The 18,716-nt window shown below is 52.3% G+C and overlaps 2 protein-coding genes across 4 annotated transcripts; both read right to left on the bottom strand.

Moving 5' to 3' along the window:
* Nucleotides 1–9,688: 9,688 nt before the first annotated feature.
* On the bottom strand, nt 9,689–15,054 carry SPAAR (small regulatory polypeptide of amino acid response). 3 transcript variants are annotated; one of them, XM_045195062.2, is made up of 3 exons: nt 14,940–15,054; nt 12,882–13,024; nt 9,689–11,139 (listed from the first exon to the last, which is right to left on the bottom strand). In XM_045195062.2, the coding sequence occupies exon 3, from the start codon at nt 10,873–10,875 to the stop codon at nt 10,648–10,650; it is 228 nt and encodes a 75-aa protein (XP_045050997.1). In that variant the 5' UTR covers nt 10,876–11,139; nt 12,882–13,024; nt 14,940–15,054; the 3' UTR covers nt 9,689–10,647. The 3 variants fall into 3 exon arrangements, with proteins under 3 accessions (XP_045050997.1, XP_045050996.1, XP_045050995.1); XM_045195061.2 differs by lacking the exon at nt 14,940–15,054 and adding an exon at nt 14,243–14,298; XM_045195060.2 differs by lacking the exons at nt 12,882–13,024; nt 14,940–15,054 and adding an exon at nt 11,723–11,845.
* An 85-nt stretch (nt 15,055–15,139) lies between these two features.
* HRCT1 (histidine rich carboxyl terminus 1) lies at nt 15,140–17,817 on the bottom strand. The gene has a single exon (XM_024560242.3). It carries the CDS (start codon nt 15,948–15,950, stop codon nt 15,621–15,623), a length of 330 nt encoding a protein of 109 aa, XP_024416010.2. The 5' UTR covers nt 15,951–17,817; the 3' UTR covers nt 15,140–15,620.
* Nucleotides 17,818–18,716: the final 899 nt, after the last annotated feature.

Below are 18,716 nucleotides of genomic sequence, written 5' to 3' on the forward strand. Positions count from 1 at the left end.
ATCTCCCCATTACAACGTTCACTCCCTAGGGGAGTTCCTTCACCTGTTGTGTTTACTGCTAACACACAGTACACAGCACAGGGCACACCAGAGTGGTTAACACACAGTGGTGCTCAATACCCATTCATTACTGAATGGATGGATGAATGAAGTAGAAAGTTTTCACTATAAAGACTGAATTAGACTCTGGCTTATTACAAAGAAGGACAAATTTGAACCACCATTGAGAGAGAGTAAAATACCGGGGCTTTTAAAATTGCAAACCACTAGATGGATGAAGAGTATTTTCATTGTATCGATGCGGCATCATGCTAGATGCTTTGTGCTCTGTACAAATGGACAGGGCATAGGCCCTGCTCACACAGATGAAGATAAAAGCCAGTTAAGATGCTCACAGAAGGCTCTTGACCAAGATAAACAGTTTGTTGTAAGTACACTGAATTTCTGAGAATACCGGAGCCCATTTAAAGAGAATATTTAGGAAAGTAATCATGTTCATTTTAAGAATAGAACTTTGAAAATTAATTTTTTTCAAAAGCTAATAAAACTAGTGTTTATCAAAAATTAGTTGTATGAGGAAAAAGAATACTTTGTCAATAAAGTTTAATTTACTGTAAAGTAAGTGGATCCCACTTCCGGTTTCTGTAATTTGTACCGATAAATTATCTAGCTGCTGTAAGCACACAAGAGTGGCATCTAGTGGCCATTTTCATGAACTACAGCTCCTTGAAAAATCACGTCAGAGAGTTGGTTACTATCTCATCCATCTTCCCAGTGGTTTCCAGATTTCCAGATTTCACAGATGTATAAACGTTTTTTAAATGGAGACTTATATGGAGTTGCTAAGACTAGATAGATGGTCCTCATCTAATTAATCTTTCCTGTAGCTGATGCCACACTACAAGCAACGGTGTACTGGACCTGACTCACGTGGGCTGGGGAGAGCCGGTTGTGCACATCTCTCCTATTCTCAATGATGCCACACAGGTAACTTGAAATTGGCCATGGTGATAGTGTTTGTACCTCCCCTCAGAAACTGTCAAATGCTACCTACCAAGTTTGTTGGGGTTTTTCCCCCAAAGAATCAATTTACCGGCACAGTGGTTATAGATGTGTGTTTGCGGCCTAGTCTGCTTCTAATGGTAAGTCATTTCTACAAATAAAATAAATATTAGTAAGTTTATACACATAAGATACTTACACAAATCCTATGAGTAGTGTTACAGAAAATAAAAAATTTTGGACGCAGAATAAGCCCTTAGTTATATTGGCGATTTCAGCAAGTGATGCTGTGTAGTGCTATTGATATTGCTAGTAGATCTCGATGTTAATGTTATTTGAAAATTTCCCAATAATGATCATTGGCATTTCCAAGTGTGAGTCTTCACGACAGGCCACAGTTATTTGTAAATATTTAACAGAAGAGCTGCAAAAAGAAGGTGCGATTGTTGCCGAACACTCCAACGTGAAGTCAGAAACTGCCGTACAATGTGGATCAGCAAAAGCAATGTTCAATTTAGCAGCAAAGTCAAGAATCGGGTAAGCAGACAAAACATTTTTATCATTAAAAAAGGAAATGAGCGCCTTGGCCCAGTGGCTCAGTTGGTTGGAGCATTGTCCCATACACCAAAAGGTTGCAGGTTCAATCCCCAGTCAGGGTACATTCCTAGGTTGCAGGTCTGATCCCTGGTCGGGGCACATAGGGGAGGCAACAGATCAATGTTTCTCTCTCTTTCTCCCTCTCCTTTCCTTTCTCTCTAAAAATCAGTAAATATATCCTCATGTAGGAATTTAAGAAAAAAAGGAAATGAGCTTTTATGAAGCAACCTCTGCCCTAACACCCGACTTGAAGATGTTTGGGCCATACTCTTAATTTGACCAACATTAATGCAAAGTAAAGGAAAGTTTTCCAGGTCTGGAATATTTGTCACGAAACAAGACCAAAACCATCCAATGGAGCAACTAATGCTTAGTATTTTTAAAGTTCATTTTAAAATAATATCTTTTGAGTATTAAATATTTGTGGTATTCTCTTTCATTTTTTAAAGTAATTTTTATTGGGCATTTATTTGGGGTTAATGTTCTCTTCTTTTTAATGTTTTCTACATCCAGTGTCTATATCAGGTACAGATCATTTTTACATATTATTGAAATAGTCTTGTCACAATGTTTTGGTCTATAATAGTAAACTATAAAGCATTTTTTACTGAAAATGTCTGAAATTTAGCATTATACTATCACAGAAAATTATTCACTATTTCTTATTATGGTCATTTATTATTTAAAAGTCATATAAATAGAGTGTTAAGAAAAATGCAAAATAACTTGGGATTTCAGGAATTCCTGAGAATTCCTGGGTCCCAGTTTATCATTACTGAATGCTATTAGCATCAGTTGGGAATTTGGAAACATTAGTCTGGATCATTGACTTTCAAGCTGTTTAAAGCAGCAGGCCTCTTTTCATCAAACAAGATCTACCTTGGAAACAGAAGATTAAAAAAGAGGGCCAATCAAAATGAAGCTCTGGCTGAAGGACACAAAGAAAAAGGGGACGATTCTGTCCCGAATTTTGCAACCAAGGTGCTGAGCGACTTGGGGTCTGTCACTCTGGTGTCTCTGAGTCTTGGTTTTCTCTCCTGAGGCCCCAGGCTCACTGTTGGAGATGATGCTACTGAAAAGCTTCGCAAACCTGGGACACCTGGTGAGTGTGAGGTGCTGGATAGACAGAGGAATCCCACACGCCTGCTACAAGCCTGTAGCACGAGCCTAGCGGAGAGAGCAAGGACTGGACCCCGGACTCCACACCCCAGCCTGGCCACTTCCCTGGGACTCTCTGTGTCGGGGTCTGTCCCTGTTCGGGGCTGGGCCTTCAATGTCAACAACACCTTGGGTGTAAATGAGGGTCATTCAGTAACTAGTTGGGATCAGGCAGTAAAATCAGAAACTTTTACCTCATAGATGAAAGTTATGAATTATAAAAAGGGGAGTGTGAATTATGAGGAAGTTCAAAGTTCACTGGAATGGGGGCCAGAAAGTTGTATTTCAGTCTAGAACTGCCATGAAATGTAGAGGATCCGTCAGCTCCCCTCTCCAGACCCTCAGATCACACAGCTGCAAAAGGCAAGAGGGCTCGACTGCCTCCACTTTTGCACTCGGAGAACTGAGGCCACCTGACTCCTACGCTGAGCGCCCATGGAGAAAGGCATCAACTCCGTTCATCTGTGGTCCAGAGTGGTCTCGCTAAGTGGAGTTCTGGTATGGCTCAGCCCAGAGAGCTTTTGCAGATAAGAAAGTATAGTTTGCTTTTCTTAACCTTTGTGCCATCTTTTTTTAAAAAATCACATGTAATAAAAACCAACTCATGCTTGTTGAAATAAAGTCAAGTACAGAAGTATCCAAAGTAAGTTTCCTCTTCCCTCCAAGCTGGTCTCCAGGGGTAATCATATCCTCCCAGACTTTTCTCAACATTCACACAAACACATGTACATACGTGTATAACATAGGAGTGTTCTTATTTTTGTTTTCTTAGGAAAAAGGGCTATTTCTTTATTGGCTCTTTCTTTTTTTTTTTTTTATGAGACCATTCTGTAACTGGCTATTTTTATTTCTCTATTTATAATGGGCAGTTCCCAAGTCACTTCATTTTTTGTAATGGCTATTAATTCATTTTTTAAAATGTACCGTGATTTGTTTATTTCCCTATGGGTGGATACTTGAATCTTTATGTTTTGCTAGTAAGAATTATACTGCAAGAACACGCTTGGACGTGTATGTTCACACACCTGTGTGGGCGTTTCCATGCAGTGGGGCTGGGATCACTGGAGACACACACCGCACGGTGCCCAGCACGGGGCCATCAGCATCCACACTGTGGCTCTGATCCTCCTGGCCCCAGCTCTGGGAAGTGCGATTTCTGTCACCCCACACTCATCTGTAAGGTAGTCCAGCCCCCCATCCCCGCACCCAGCAGCCTTCTTCAGCTCTGATACCTGCCCCCCCTCAGATGCCCCCAAGTGTGGGATTAACAAGCAGAGCAGATTCAAGCCTACATCTTGGTGAACCCTTAAGGTTTAGTCAAAGATACTTTGCTGTGTAACAAATTGCCACACACTTAGAGGTCTGAAACAACACATGTATTATAACAAATTTGTTAGGTTGGTAAATGCATTCTCTTACAGTTCTGGAGGCCAGAGTCCAAGATGGGGCTTGATGGGCTTGAGTCAAGGAATCTGCGGGGCTGGGCTGCTGTCTGGGGCTCTGGGGCAGAGTCTGTTTCCTCGCTTTTTCCCATGCAGCTTCTGTGCATGTTCTAGAGGTGGATCCTTCTGTCTCCAAGTCTTTTGCACATCGCATCCCTCTGACCTGACTCTCCGGCCTCCCTCTCCCACATTTAAGGGTCCCTTTGGTTACCCTTTTGATTCCATTGGGCCCACCTGGATTGTCCAGGCTAATCCTCTCTTTAGGTCAACTGGTTAGCAGCTGTAGTTCCCCTTCACCATATAATATGCCATAGTTACAGGTTCTGGGGATTAGGGTGCAGACACCTTTGGGAGACCATTATTATGCCAACCTCAGATTTCAAATCTAAAGCGGGAAACAGAGTCCACAAAGTAGCCTTCTAGGGAGTTTAGATCTGTCTGAGGAAGATCCCTCTGAGGGCCAGGGGGCAGTGATGAGGTAAGGCCAGGCAGACCAGTCTCAGCATATTGCAATGGTAAGGTCTGTGCAGGGACCGTGGGGGCGGGGAGAGGGCACAGGGAGGGTCAGGCTGAGGGGCAGCGGCTGAGCCTGCGTCTCAGAAGTTCCCGAGGGTAAGGACAGAGGGCCTCTCTGTATGGTGCACCACAGCCCTGGCTTCCTAAGTGGGGCTCGTGGGAGGCTGGGAAGGCCTTGGTCTAGAAGTCTTAAGTGGTGACAAGGAAGTCCCTTCCAGCCATGGGCCCTGATGTCTCCTGTACAGCTGGGGAGTGGGGGTTGACTTGGCAGGTTCTACAGCCTGGCCCGAACTCTGGACCTGGGAGCAGGATCCACGTGCTGCCTCAAGAAGCCTCAAGAAGCACCGGGTGGCCCCCTCTACTCTGCCCAGCCAGCCAAACACATCACTCAGGCCCGGCAGTCACCCCCACTCCTAAATGCCAGCATTTTCTGGAAACTTAGCAGCCATCACCCCATTCCACAGCCTACCCCAACATGGAGAATGAGGCAGAAGAGGGGGGTGCGTGCGCACACATGTATCTATCCCTGTCCACGCTCCTCTGTCCCGAGAATTTATCTGTCACTATTTCTAGGTCTATGTTTGACTATGTTTTTGGATTTCTATCTCAGATAGGACTTCGTTTATTTTATAATTAAAAATGATAATTTTGTTTCATTTCCTTTGTTAGTTTCTTGCTTTTTTTTTTTTATTCAAAAGTAAACCATTCATTACAGAAAATACAGATAAACAAAAAGGGAAGAGGTTGGAAACATAAACCCAAAGACGATTGCTGGTTCAGACCCAGACGAGCAGCTTTCTTCTGGGCACCTTCCATGCACCTGAGTGTGTTTTAACAGAAATGCAGTTTTACTGCATGGCATTTACAGTTCTCTCATTTACTCTACTTCTCCTTACTGATAAATGCTGAATGCCCTTTCGTGTTAATGAGTTTAAAGTTACCTCATTGTTTTAAGCCTGTGTTCGACGTTATGGCTGTGCAAGGATTTGCTGGACCAGCCCTTCCTGATTGGTGTTTCGGCCGCTTCTAGGTCTTCACTATTACAATGTACTGGCTGAGTGTGTGTGTGTGTGTGTGTGTGTGTGTATGGCTATAACTGTCTTTTCAAGTGTCATTTCCTGAGGGGAGTGGGGACCTGGTAAGACACAATGACCCTTTTCTACACCTTGGAAAAAGTGGTTTCCTTTAAGGAAGGTATTTTTCCAGAAAACATGTTATTTCAGGGCCTCCTGACTCCAGAATGCAGCCTGTCCCAGAGAGAAACACCACCTTAATTACAGGCGGGAGTGGAGAGAAAGAGCAAGGTGGGGTTGAGCCCCTCCTGACAGCTGGGTTTTGGAGATCTTCCCCCTCTCATACATCCTCTAGGTAAGGCAGGACAGGATTCTCCTCCCCTCTGTTCGTCTAGGGAAAACAGGGGTGGGGGGGCAGAGCAAGCTAGTGGGGGGGCGGAGCGAGCTAGTGGGGGGGGGGCTAGGACTGGGCTGGGTGGAACAGAGCAGGGGTGGAGCTGGGAGGGAAGCCCTAGGAGGCTGAGGGGGAAGCAAGATGGTGTGTGGGGAGGCACAGTCTGTCTGTGCAGTGAGAAGCCTTGGGAGGCCTTGCGAGCTGGCTCCGAGCTGAGGTCTGTTCAGTCAGAAGTCCAGCCCTCAGCAGATGTTATCTGGGGTGAGGCTCGTGTATGGTGGAGACTGCTTTCCTCCTCAAAGTCAGAGATCCGGGCTGGGACAGGTGGGAGCCAGGCTTTTGTGCAGGGAGGCCAGAGCAAGTCAAATCCCCGGTGTGCTGACCTTCCCTTCATCCTGAAGCTATAAAATGTGCCCACTGAGGGTTTGCTTGAGGCAGACCCCATTCACGGAGAACAAGGAGTTTAGCTTTGCTCCGTGAGGTCCTTGGGGCAGCAGCTCTGGGAGGCCTTGGCCCAGAGCACCTCGCAGTAGGCGGCTATGGGGTGATGCGCTGCTGTGAGCACCTATGGGGGAGACACAGAGACACAGGGCCTGGCGCACAGTAGGAGGCCAAGAAACAGGAACTAGTGAGAGTAGCAGAGTGAACAGAGAGAAGGCTGGATTTAGGAACTGGGAGGCCTGGGGCCACTGTGGCTCCGCCCCAGATTTCCAGGGTGACCTGGAGCAACCCCTTCCCTTGCTGCCACCAGATAAACACTCCCGGCTTTGCTGGCATTCTGGTGCCAAAGTCTGTGTCCCTGCACTGCCTGCCACCTCCCTCTCCTGGGGAGAAGGAGCTCTGGCTGGACTCTTCTGGAGCCCCTCCTCGTTACACAACAGGCTGCAGTGGGCAGAATGGCAGCAGCACTGTGGGCTGACCACACACCACACACCCCCCACACGACAGGCATGCTCGCACACGTGCCACATGTGTGTACATGCACCCACACACATGTGCACACAATGCACACCCGCACCCGCATGTGTGCAGACACAGCACACACCCCCACCTGTGTGTGCACACCCCACACAATACACATACCCACATGTGTACACATACCACCCATCCACCCACATATGTATGCATACCACACACACATACCACACGACACACACCATACACATCACACACATGCTCCACACTCACCCCATTCCCCACACACAGCCTCGCACCCCCACGTTCCACACACCTGAGAAAAGCAGGTGTCAGAGCTGCTCACCCCCTCTCCCAGACATCATCCTTCACCCCAGGCTCTGCTTCACCCCTGCCCTGCCCCCCATACCCACCTCTGAGCAGATGCTCCTGCTTCTTGGGGAAAACAGGCCATCTGGCATGACTCCCTCACCCCCTTGTCCCCGGACACGCACACCTGCAGCACTTACCTGTAACCCCCAACACCCCTCCTGGCAGCATCCTCCTACCCCCACCACACCCAGGCCTGGCCCCCAGGCCACCCCAGGGACATCTTCCACGGTCTCTTCCCTGCTGGCGTACTCAGTGTCTCCCTCTCCAGTCCTCCTTACGTGGGTTCAACTTCCCTCCCTTATTAAAAATAAGGATAAACTCTCCCTCGGGGCCATGCCTCTCTGGCCACAATATATCACTCTCCTTCCCTTCAAACTCCCTGCAACTGCGATCTCCCTTTCTTTTTTGTTTTATTGTTGTTCTATTACAATTGTCCCAGTTTTCCCCCCCATTGCTCTCCCCTGCCATGCCCACACCCACACCCCTGATCCCACAGTCAGTCCTCACCCTTTAGTCATGTCCATGGGTCATTCATACTTGTTCCTTGACTAGTCCCTTCCCCTTCTTTCCCCCGTTATCCCCTCCCCCCTTCCCTCTGGTCACTGTTGGTTTGTTCCTTGTTTCCATGTCTCTGGTTCTATTTTACTCACTTGTTTGTCTTGTTCATTAGGTTCCCAACTTCGATCTTTCCTTCCTCAGCTCCCACTGCCCTTGCACACACCCCCCCCAACACGCACACACCCTATACACCAGCACACCACTGTAGCGTTGCTCCCGGATGCCACTCAAACTGTTCTCACCAAGCTCACGGTCAGCTGTCGTGTTGCAATATCCAAGTTCTCTTCTCTGTGCTTTGCTGGCCCCTTTGATGCTTTCAATTAGTTGACCCACCCTGTCTGAGAACTACTCTCTCCTTTGCAGGCTTGCCAGGTAAAATATAGGACACCTGGTTAAATTAGAATCTCAGCTAGACAACAAATGTTTTAGTGTAAATATGTCCCAAATATTGCATGGGACATATTTATACTGAAAATTATTTGCTGCCTCTCTGAGATCAAAATTGACTGGATGTCCTATATTTTTATTTGCTACATCTGGCAACCCTAGTCCCTGCTTCTCTGCCCCACCAGCTCCCCGCCTTCCTCTCCCTTCTCCAGTTGCTCCTCTTTTTGTCAGCCTGCTCTCGGGTGCTGGCCTTGACCGCCTTCCCTTCTCGAACTCCCTGCTCTCCTGGGACAGGGCTGGACAGACAGGCCATCACCTGTAGAGTGAGGCTGGGCCCCTCTCCCCCAGTGTTTTGTTTTCAGAGTGACGCATGGTTCCAGCCTGCAGCTGTGCCCGCTCAGTACAGGGGCAGAGTCCTGGGCACGGGGTCCTAGCATCGGTCCTGCTGAAGCACACCTGCCCTGGAGCAGAGCTGACTCATTAGCGGGCAAAGAGCACCCGAGGCCCACTCTTTTCATCCCTCTCGGATCTTGCACCCCCATCTTTGCCCACCTGCAGCTCTTGTTCCCAGGCGTTTCTCTGTGCCTGGACACATTCACCCACCTCTGACTGGTCCAAGTGCCTCCGGGACAGGCGCCTGCTGAGTTCCTGTGCAGATGCGCCACCCAGGACCCCTTCAAGGAAGGACCTCAAGGCCTGCCTCAGCCCAGAGCTACTTTGCCTGTAGGCAGACTCAGGGGGGCGGGAGGAGGGGCAGCACTCAGAGACAGCAAAGGTGGGGGTATATGAAGGGCCTATGTCAAAATTTGACTTCTATCCAATCCTGCTCCCTCCTCCTTTCCCTCACAGGCATTGATCCCTATAAACATCTTGCACCCCAAACTTTGTCTCAGTAACACGACCTGCAACAGTTCCCTTTACTCAGTCCTCAGGTCCTCCCTGCAGCCAGTCCCTTCCACGTGCATGGGTCCCACATGATCAAGACATGGTCCCCAGGAGCCCGCCTGTGCCTCTCCCCTCCCCATGCTCACCCACTCTATTCCTCTCCATCAACCTGACTCTGTCTCTGGCCACTTACCCCTCTCCCCTCTGCAGACCCAAGTCTCTCTCTCTCTCTCTTTCTCTCTGTCTCCCCAGGAGTTCTTCCTGTGGCAACCACATGGCCAAGGTGGCCTGCCTGGGCACACTCAGGGGCCAGAGCCCCCCTCAGGGTCCGTCCTGCCCTCCTCAACAGGCAGGTCCTGGGAGAGCCATTTGTTCAGGGCTGAATAGATACATACCAGCCAGGAGACTCAAAATGTTGTACCCTTCAAACTATACTCTAAATATGGCACAACATTTATTTCATGGGTACAGAGAAAACAGATCTTCTGTGAAAAAATCTGAGGCTTTCTGTGTTTGTGACGGAAAGGAGAGCTCCGTTGCCCGCTCTCACTGTAACGCGGCGTTTGAACGCACTTGGGGTTGTCTTTGAGTTCCTGATTTTCTGTCAACCCTGAGCGACTCAAGTCACTCACATTCTCTAAGGATAAAAGTGACCAATAAGAATGGAGTAATAAAGTCTCATTCAAACTATGTTTCAGAGTCTTCTTTCTGGCTTTTCTGTTAATAAAATATCCCATACTCTGTGACTGATTTTCTCTTCTGAGTCCTTTGGTGGTTTTCCAACCCTGCCTCTTGGGACACCCATAAAAGGATATACATTTTCAATTATAAAATAAACCGTTTGTTCCCAGGAAGTGGCCCCTTGGTTTCAGAGTTTCAGGGCTGATTTCAGGCGCTGGCAGGGCAGGCCTCACGGTTGGGTTCTGTGGCCTGTGCACATTCAAGGAGCAAAAAGACTCAGTCAGGGGGGCGGATGAGAAGTGGTTTGTAAAAATGTCCTCTTGAGAGTGCTGCTTCCTCTGGTAGCCATAGAGCCAGTTCCGTGGGCATCCTTGGGTTCACCTGAGCTGACCAAACCCTGTTTACAGTAAGTCCCAGTTCCCCTGTAGATCAGAAGAGCTCACCCACTGTGCAACCCAACACTGTACAGTCTTCCTAAGCCCCATCCTGTGGGTGGGTCCAGCTGAGCTCTCAGGGTCCAGGGCTGACTCCCACCTGGTCCCACCACCATGGGTCTCCCAGGTGGGAGGGCACAGCAACCCAGGGTGGAATGCAATAGGGAGTTGGCTGGATACAGGCAGGGAAGAGCAGCGATGCCAGACTTGGAAGAGGGGGACATCAGGGCAGGCTTGCTGGGAGCTGGGTGAGTCTGACCCACCAGCAAAGCAACCCTGGGGGCTGTAAGGCCTCACATGAAGGTCCAGAAGTCCCGGGCCCCCGCCACTGGCTGAGCACGGCGACCGGGCCCCGTGAAGAGAGAAGCCTCCTGGTGAAACGTGGCCACCGTGAAGCTGTGGCCAGGGCCCCTCTGCGGATCCTGGGCCCTTGAGTCACAGCTGAAGCAGCAGAGGACACAGGTGATGGCCACAGTGACCACAAACAGCACCGCCACCATACCAATCACTGCTGTTTCCATGGCCCCCTGTGGCAGCTGACACGCTGAGCAACCTGGGGTGCTTCCTGGAGCCTTAGCTCCCCATCCGAAACAGGGCTCTGGGTGGTGATAGCGACTTGGCTCTTCCAGCTGCTCTCCCTGCTGTCTTCTAAGATACTGATTTGAGGTTCTGGGTCGTGCCCCCTTGAGGCTGTTAGTTGCCCCACATGGCACTACTCCGACCTCTGTCACGGTGTCCTAAGTCTGGCCAGACTTCCAGGAGCTGTGGTCAATCCCACTGGCAGCCTGTGGGAGAAGCGCTGTCCTGAAAGATGTGTGTGCAAGACTCCCTGAACTCGGAGGAGCTGGAAGGAGGGGGCAGAAGACTTCGCTCCCAGGGAGCCTTGCCAACCCGGCCCGCTGGTGACGCCTACATTTCAGGAGAGCTTGTACACTCAGACAAAAGACAAAACACGTGCCCTCCTGCGGATCTAGGATGACCTTGGACTCCTCCCCTGGAAGACCTTGGGCCAGTCCTTGACTCAGTCTCTCTGCTGCCTCCTGAGGCCCTGGCTCTGTGCTGGGGGCAGGGACAGGTGGAAAGGAAGACCATGCCAGCCCTGGGTAAGGTCAGGGGAGCATGTGGCCCTCGGGGCCTTCGGGGCCTTTGGCAGGGGCGGTGGGGGAGGGCCTGTCTCATCTGGCATCCTTTTCTGCAGGGGTGGTGGCGGGGGGGCAAGGGGAGCACTGTTTAGATAAGGCCTGGACATCTGAGTCCCTTTGTGTTGCAGTGTTCCCTGAGAAGCCCTCTTCTGTGCTGGCCTCCCCCCGGCCCTCCGTGCTGCCTGCTCACACCCGCCGTTCCCCCTCAGATGTTGAGAACACTTACCCTGGGCTTTCCCGGAACAACAGCTCTGGCTGTATGTGGTACCATGGCCTCCTGACCTGGTGGCCACCCCTGAAGCCAGGGCACAGCATGCCCAACGCTGGGTGCTGCGGCCTTGGTCCCGCCTGGGACTAGGCTCCAAGATGTCTGAGTGGCTGGAAGCACTTCCTGAATTCCTTCCTCCTATTGTGAAGGCCCAGGACCTTCCGAGCTGCCTGTCACCCTTGATGACTATGCTTATCCCACCCCCCACCCATACCCTTCCAGCCCTGCCCCCCGCCCCAGGTTCTCCACTTGACCCAGGGAGGTGTGGGGTGAGCCAGGCCCAGGCCACTGAGTAAGTCTGCCAACTCCTCCTGCGACCGCCACCACTTCTAAAACTGGGGGCTGGGTTATTGGCCCACTTCACCCAAACTCTGAGAGGTGGAGTAGTGAGAAACAATAATTCCAGGGATAGGACGCAGCCAGGCATTACCTCATATAATCAATCCAGCGACCCTGTGAAGTGACATTGTCTCCGTTTCACAGATTCAGATGCTGGTAATCCGAGGTTACATGGCCTATTGCTAGTCTGCAGTGATAACAAGAGCTTCCTGGCCTTCCTGGCCTTCCCCCCTAGTTCGATGCTCAGAGAGGGTGAAGGGCTAGTCCAAAATCACACAGCCTGGGTCTTTTTTAATTTCTCCAAGGCCCCAGTGAACTTTTTTTAGTGCCAGCTTTAGGAAACTGCCTACGCCCAGAATGGGAGAGTGACTGTTGGGAGTACGATGCCCTGTCAAATCCTTGCTCTTCCTTTTCTAAGATGATTGAACAGACCTGGGCGCGGGGCTCCTCCTCTGAGAGGGGGAACATGGCGCAAGCTGGGGCCATGGCAGGAAGCCGGACACCCGGAGCTATTTGTGTTAACTGGGACAACCAGAAGCAGAGAGAAGGAAACGTGAGGAGCCAATCTGTGGTTTCAGATCCAATTACGAAGATGAACTAGTCAATTCAGGAGGCAGAGGGTATCAGGCAGACCTGGTTTCAAGCTGGGTTATTTGCTCCTTTGCTGTCTCATTGGCCTGTACTCTGTGGGTGGGTGGAGTTGGGGGCCAGCTGTGGTAGGTGTGCGTTGTTCAACATTTTTAAAGTAGAATAAAGGACAAGGGTTCAGCCCTCTTACCTCCTGCTTCGTGTCGGTTTCTTTTTCTGTTTCTGAGATTTGTGGACCCTTCTTTGATTTGCCTGTAAAATAGGCCTTCTGGTCCATCTTCATAATAGGCACTCAGTGTGTGAGAGGGGGCCGTGAGGGGAAACGAGAGGGACCTGGGTTAGAATAGTGAACACGGGCACAGTCTGCTTTGAAGGCTCTTATAGGTCTTCCTGGACCTCACGCGGGCAGTCTGCAACGTGGAATGCCCATTGTGGCATCTCAAGCCCAGGGCAAACAATAAAATGAAATAAAATAACCACAGACAAAGGTGGGCAAAGGTCAGATACCTCCCGCAGGTCCCAGAGCTTAGTCTGCCCTGGAGATGGGCTGGAATGAGGTAGAGCCCTGGGGGCCAGCCTGGGCGGCCTCCTCGTCCCCCCAGCTCTGTACCCTCACCCCCAACCAACCTCAACAGTCTCTTTCCATTTATCCGCATTACCAGGAGAGTCGAGAAGACCAAGACAGCCATCAACCTTGGCCCACAATTCAGAGGGCTACAGCCTCCACCTGTTAAATGTTTCCTGCCTTTCAGACCTCCCCTGAATCCCTAGCACTGGGGAGACAGGGCACAAGCTACCTCAGAGGCCCCAGGAGCCCAAAGACCTAATCCCACAGGGTCCTATGCTCTCCCTGGCTTCCTCAGGCCCCAAAGTTCTAGCAGTGGTTATTCCAATCATATTTACTTTTCCAGAGAGTCTGAATCTCTGAGAATCCTTCCTGAGGACCTGTTGTGTGGGCTGCTTCTGTGCTGGGGGCAGGGGGCCCTCCAAGAGTTCTCAGCTCTGTGAGGACAGAGCCCATGAGCCCTGCCATGAATCTCTGGGGAAAGAGATGAAGTGTGGTCAGGGCTCCAAAGGAAACAACAAAAACAATAATAAGTTGGAAACCCATGGGAGGGTTTCTTGGACAAAGGCACAGAGAGGGTAAGGTTCAGGCTGTTTTCTGGGAAGGTGTGGCTGGAACAAAAGAGCAAGGGGGTAGGCCAGAACCAGGCCAGGGGCCTCAAATGGCCAACCAAGAGGCAGAGACTTTATCCCAAGGGCAGCGAGGAGTTTCCACGGACCCCTCAGGCTGCAGCATGGAGCTGCTTCACAGAGGGGCAGGCCTGGAGCTGGGCGGACTCAGAGGGGCTGTGACAGGGACCCAGGCTGGGGCAAGAGCTCAGGGTGCACAGTGGGGGAGGGGAGGGGAGGTGGATTTGAAGGACCCTCAGAGATAAAATCAACACCACATGGCAACTCTTGGTCCACTTTCCCAACCCAGAAATCTAGTGTGGCTGTCAGTGTGAATTTGCCTCTCTCTCCCCCTAACCCCCCAACCCCAGCACTCACAGAGAATCCATCAGGGAGGGGAAGAGAAACAGGACATTCTGTTCCAGTGAGTCAGCAGGCCTTTGACTTTGTGGCTGGTTCGCAGGCCCCTCCCCACCATCTCACCAGGCCTGAGCCTCTCCTCCTTCCACTCCCCACCCCAGCTCACAGGCACAGGCTGCAGGCCTCAGGACAAGAGTTCCTTCCTCCCTGAGGAATTCTGCCAGCTATTCCTGGGGTATTTGGGACATGCCTCCAGCTTTGGCAAACAAGGAGTCTCTGTTACCTGTTCCATTTCAGGGAAGAGGAAACTGAGACCCCGAGGAGGCAAGCACTCTCCTAGGACGCTCAGCACCACATTCCCCAGTTTGTAGAACCGCCCCTCCCTCCCAACCCCATTGCCACACACAGGCACCAGGAGAGCAGGCTGGCTGGGGACTCACGGTTTGGATAAGAAACCCTGACCCAGTTACCAAAGAAACATTGCATTCAACACAGCCCGCGGAGCGGGGCTTCTGCAGGTCCCAGAGCTCAGTCTGCTCTAGAGATGGGCTGGAAAGAGAGGTGAGGGAGAGACTTGGGGGCCAGGGTGGATGGCCTTATCCCTCCTCTCTCTGAGCCCCAGGCTATCCCACAGAGCCCCACTGGTACACAGAGAGCCCCCTCTGCACAGGGCTGCACACAGGCCCTCAGAACTCAGGCCCTGTGACCTCCTCACCTGCTCTCCACGGGGCACTGAGGAGCCCACCCCGTCTCCCCATCTGCACAGTCAGCCTTCAGCCCCAGGCAGAAGCCAGTCCAGGCACTCACTTCCCATCTGAGAAGGAGGTCCCACGGCAGTGCAGACAGGAGCCTGGCCGCTCCCGCCCTCCCACTTGAGTCGCAATCAAGAGCCTCTTCACAAAGCTTCTTGGTGGTTTTTATTTTATTTTTATGTTTTTGGTATTAAGGCACCAGTGAATTAACTGTGCAGCCTGATACTGCCTTCTCCACACAAAAAAGCATTGCCAGGTCCCCTCCCAGCCAGCCCCCCACCCCAAGCCCCAGGACGTCAGAGGAGGAGCCCTTCAGAGGGAGCAAGGTACGTCTTTCATGCATCGGAGTGCAGCCGTGCACTTCAGATGCCCGCTGGGAGTTACAGTCACAAGGTGATGTCCATCCCCAAAAGATCAACCCCACCCTCACCCTCCTCACCCTGCAGCATGCACAGGGCCACCCCAGGTGTTCCTCTGTCCTCTGCCTCCATGGTTCATAGGGGCACCGTATGCGAATGAAGCCCAAGCAAGACCCAGGCGCAGTCCCCTGGGTTCACCACAGAGAGGTGCCTTTCTGCACAGGAACACCGGGGTGCGCTCATCCTGGAGGTGGTAGGGCAGGCAGTGGCTGCCATCCACAGGCATCAGCGGTGACCTCGGTGGGCGTGGAAGCGGGCCTTGTGGAGGTGGTGGTGGTGCGGGTGGTGGTGATGGGGGCCCACGTGGTGCGCGTGAGGCACACGGCCAGGATGATGGGGATGGCGAAAGTGTCCCAGGTGGCCCCGGCCTGGGAAGAACCAAGGCTGGGCCCGCCGAACTCGGTTTCTCCTTACAGCTGGACGGTTCCCCTCCACGTCATGGTCCTGCTGTCCACCGTACAGGCAAGTGGCCAGCAGCAGCAGAAGCAGCAGCACGGCCACAGCGGCACCCACGATCAAGCCCACGAGAGTCGTGCTGCCCAGGAGGCCTAGCATTGGAGAGCGGGATCGTCCCCTCTGCTCAGCGGCTTCTGCTGCTTCCTCCCCTTCGGCAGCCTCTGCTCAGCCCTCACAGTGACTGCGCTTTGTTGTCTCAGCTCCTGCTGGCTGGAAAGCCGCCAGGAAATGTGGACACAGCCTTTCTGGGCTGGATCTGCGGGCCGAGGGTGAGGCCAGGCTACTGTTAACTCTAGGGAGGCCCGGGGGAGGCTGGGTGGGGACAGAAGACTGTCAGGCGGGCAGATGTGGAGGGGACAGCCCTGAGTCTGGAGAGGAGAGGCCTAGGCCTCCATGCCTGCTGCCCGGCCAAGTGACCAGGCCTCCCCCCACCCCCGGGCCTCAGATCCCCCTCTTTTAGAGACGGTAAAACACAGTGATTAAGAACCTGGGTTCTGTGACTGTGCACCAGGTCACCTACCTCTCTGTGCCTGTTTCCTCATCTGTAAAATGGCCAGCGAGAGTACCTTCCCTCACAGGGTTGTCTAAGGATTCAGGAGTAAAGATTTAGAAAGCAATGAAACCAGTTCCTGACACGTTTCCACTGATATTATTGCAGCAGAGTTTGAACTGGATGACTTGGGAGGACTTGTCATTCGAGAGTCCGGCTCCTGTCCTACGGGCCACAGAGTGCTTGGGACTGAGTCGGGTGTCACGAGTGCCCATTCACGAAATAGGCTTTCCCACAAGCTGGCCTTAAGAACCAAAGGTGCTGAGCTGCCTGTACGACCACTGGTCCTACAGGTGACACCGGCACCGAGAACTAACAGGGAGCCAACACAGGTGACTGCTGTTCACTCGGACTTCATTAGTGCGGGGTCACTCAGCTTTCTTAATGCAGATTTAATCCAAATCTATCCCAAGCTAATGACAACACTCATCACTCAGACACAATCAGTGATGACACCACATGACAGATTTGGGGGGATAACGAACCTGGGTCCCAGAGTCTCAGTCTGCGGGTCCCGGAGACAGCACGGTGGGCAAGGGGGCCGTCAGCATCTTGCAAGGGAGGATCTCCAGAGCCAGGTGGGCGGCAGGGCAGGTGAAGTCCTCGGTCCAGCAGGGCAGAGCCTCCGGTGGCCGATGCCAAGGGAGATCAGCGTGGCGTGGAGCAGCATGCTGGAGTGTGGAACTCAGCTGTCTCAGCAGTGGTCTGGAACCGGCCTCAGTTCTACCCTGAGAGCGGAGTACCCCACCCCTCTGGGTCTTTTGACAAGTGTCTTGGCACCTCTGATGCCAAGTGGGGAGTTTCCTCAGGACCCTGTCTATGGGTGGTCCCGCTCTGCAGACCGGCTGTTGTGGTCACACACGCAGACATCTTAGGTGCGTCTCCTTGCCAGATGTGTCTAGCATTGGTCCTGCTCTCCACATCAGATCATGTCTAACAAACTGTCCCACACTTCAGGGGCTCTGTGAGGCACCACGGGCAGATTATCCTCATTCACGGAGGCTGAACAACTGTCTCCAGGTCCTTGGTCCCGCCGGGACTGGGAACCAAGAGGATCAGGGCATTAGCTCATGACCGCAGGTGGCAGGAAAGAGACTGCTGAGCCCAGAGAGGCCAGGCCCCAGTCCCAGCCTCCTGGTTTCCAGTTCAACAGTCTCAACTTGCCATAAATGGCAGGCTCCTTGCTCGCCCTCTCACCCTCCCGGCCCAGAAGCCTGGACATGCTGTTCCTGCTGGTGGAGAAATTACAGAGCAGGCCGGACCTGAGCCATTGAAGGCTCCGCTCCCCTTGCTAGTTCCAACTCCCCTCTATTCATTCATTAGATTTACATGCTTCAGGGTGGGTACCCTCTGTCTCCCTGGGCAGTCCTTCCTGCAATGGGCTTGCCAGGCTGTTCTCAAAGCTCTTCCTCACACAGGGCCTCCCCACAACTGCCCTTCTGTGCCTTCATTCCCGAGACTGGTCCCCTGCGGCCCTCCCTGCTGAGTCCCCCGCCCTTTCCTCTCTGCTCCTTCCTGTGTGCTCACCTCCCTGCCACCTGGAAGAATGTTCCAGCAGCTGGCAAGGCTAGCTCCCTGTGGCGTTGGGCAAGCCCCTTCCTTCACCCAGCCTGCTTCCTCCTCTGGAAAAGTGTCAAAGCAAGAGGTGACCTCCAGGGACCTTTCCTCTTTGACCTCCATGGGAGATGAGCTCTCAGAGGGAGGCCTCAAACCCTTAGTGAAAACTTTCTCTGGATGAAAATGCCAAACATTCCTTCAACCAAATTGGGCCCAGGGGACCGAGGGTCTAATGAACCCTGGGACTTCCCCTGGGAACCCAGGGGAAGCCACTTGAACTTTTAATGATGCTGGAGTGAAAACTTCCTCCTGCCCCTCTTGGGGCCCTGGGGGCCCAATTGCCTTCCCTAGGGGCCTGTTAAGGAGGGAAGTCTGCTAGAAGGAGGGGGAGGAAGTTTCTCCTTCTGAGTTTCTCTGAGACAGGTCCCATGCCACTCCAGCCCCTTGCAGGACTTCAGTGAGCACAGAGAGCCTCACAGAACCACCCAGACCCCGCCGTCACTGACAGTTGGGTAAAATGAGGCCAGAGAAGGGAAGGGACTTCTCTGAGGCCCCCAGCTTTGTGGGCCACACTATCTAGCAGGCAGTCAGGACAGCTCTGTTCCTGGAGGGAGAGGGTATCAGGAGCGAGAGTCAGACCATCAGCGGGGGACCTTCCACAGAGATAAGAGGAGGGAGGACGTGTGGATGTGGATGACTCTGGGGAGCAGGGACTGGGGGGAGCCCCCACAGCTCACACACACACAAGAAATTTATTT

The sequence above is a fragment of the Desmodus rotundus genome, chromosome 1 (assembly GCF_022682495.2).
Source record: "Desmodus rotundus isolate HL8 chromosome 1, HLdesRot8A.1, whole genome shotgun sequence".
NCBI lineage: Eukaryota > Metazoa > Chordata > Mammalia > Chiroptera > Phyllostomidae > Desmodus > Desmodus rotundus.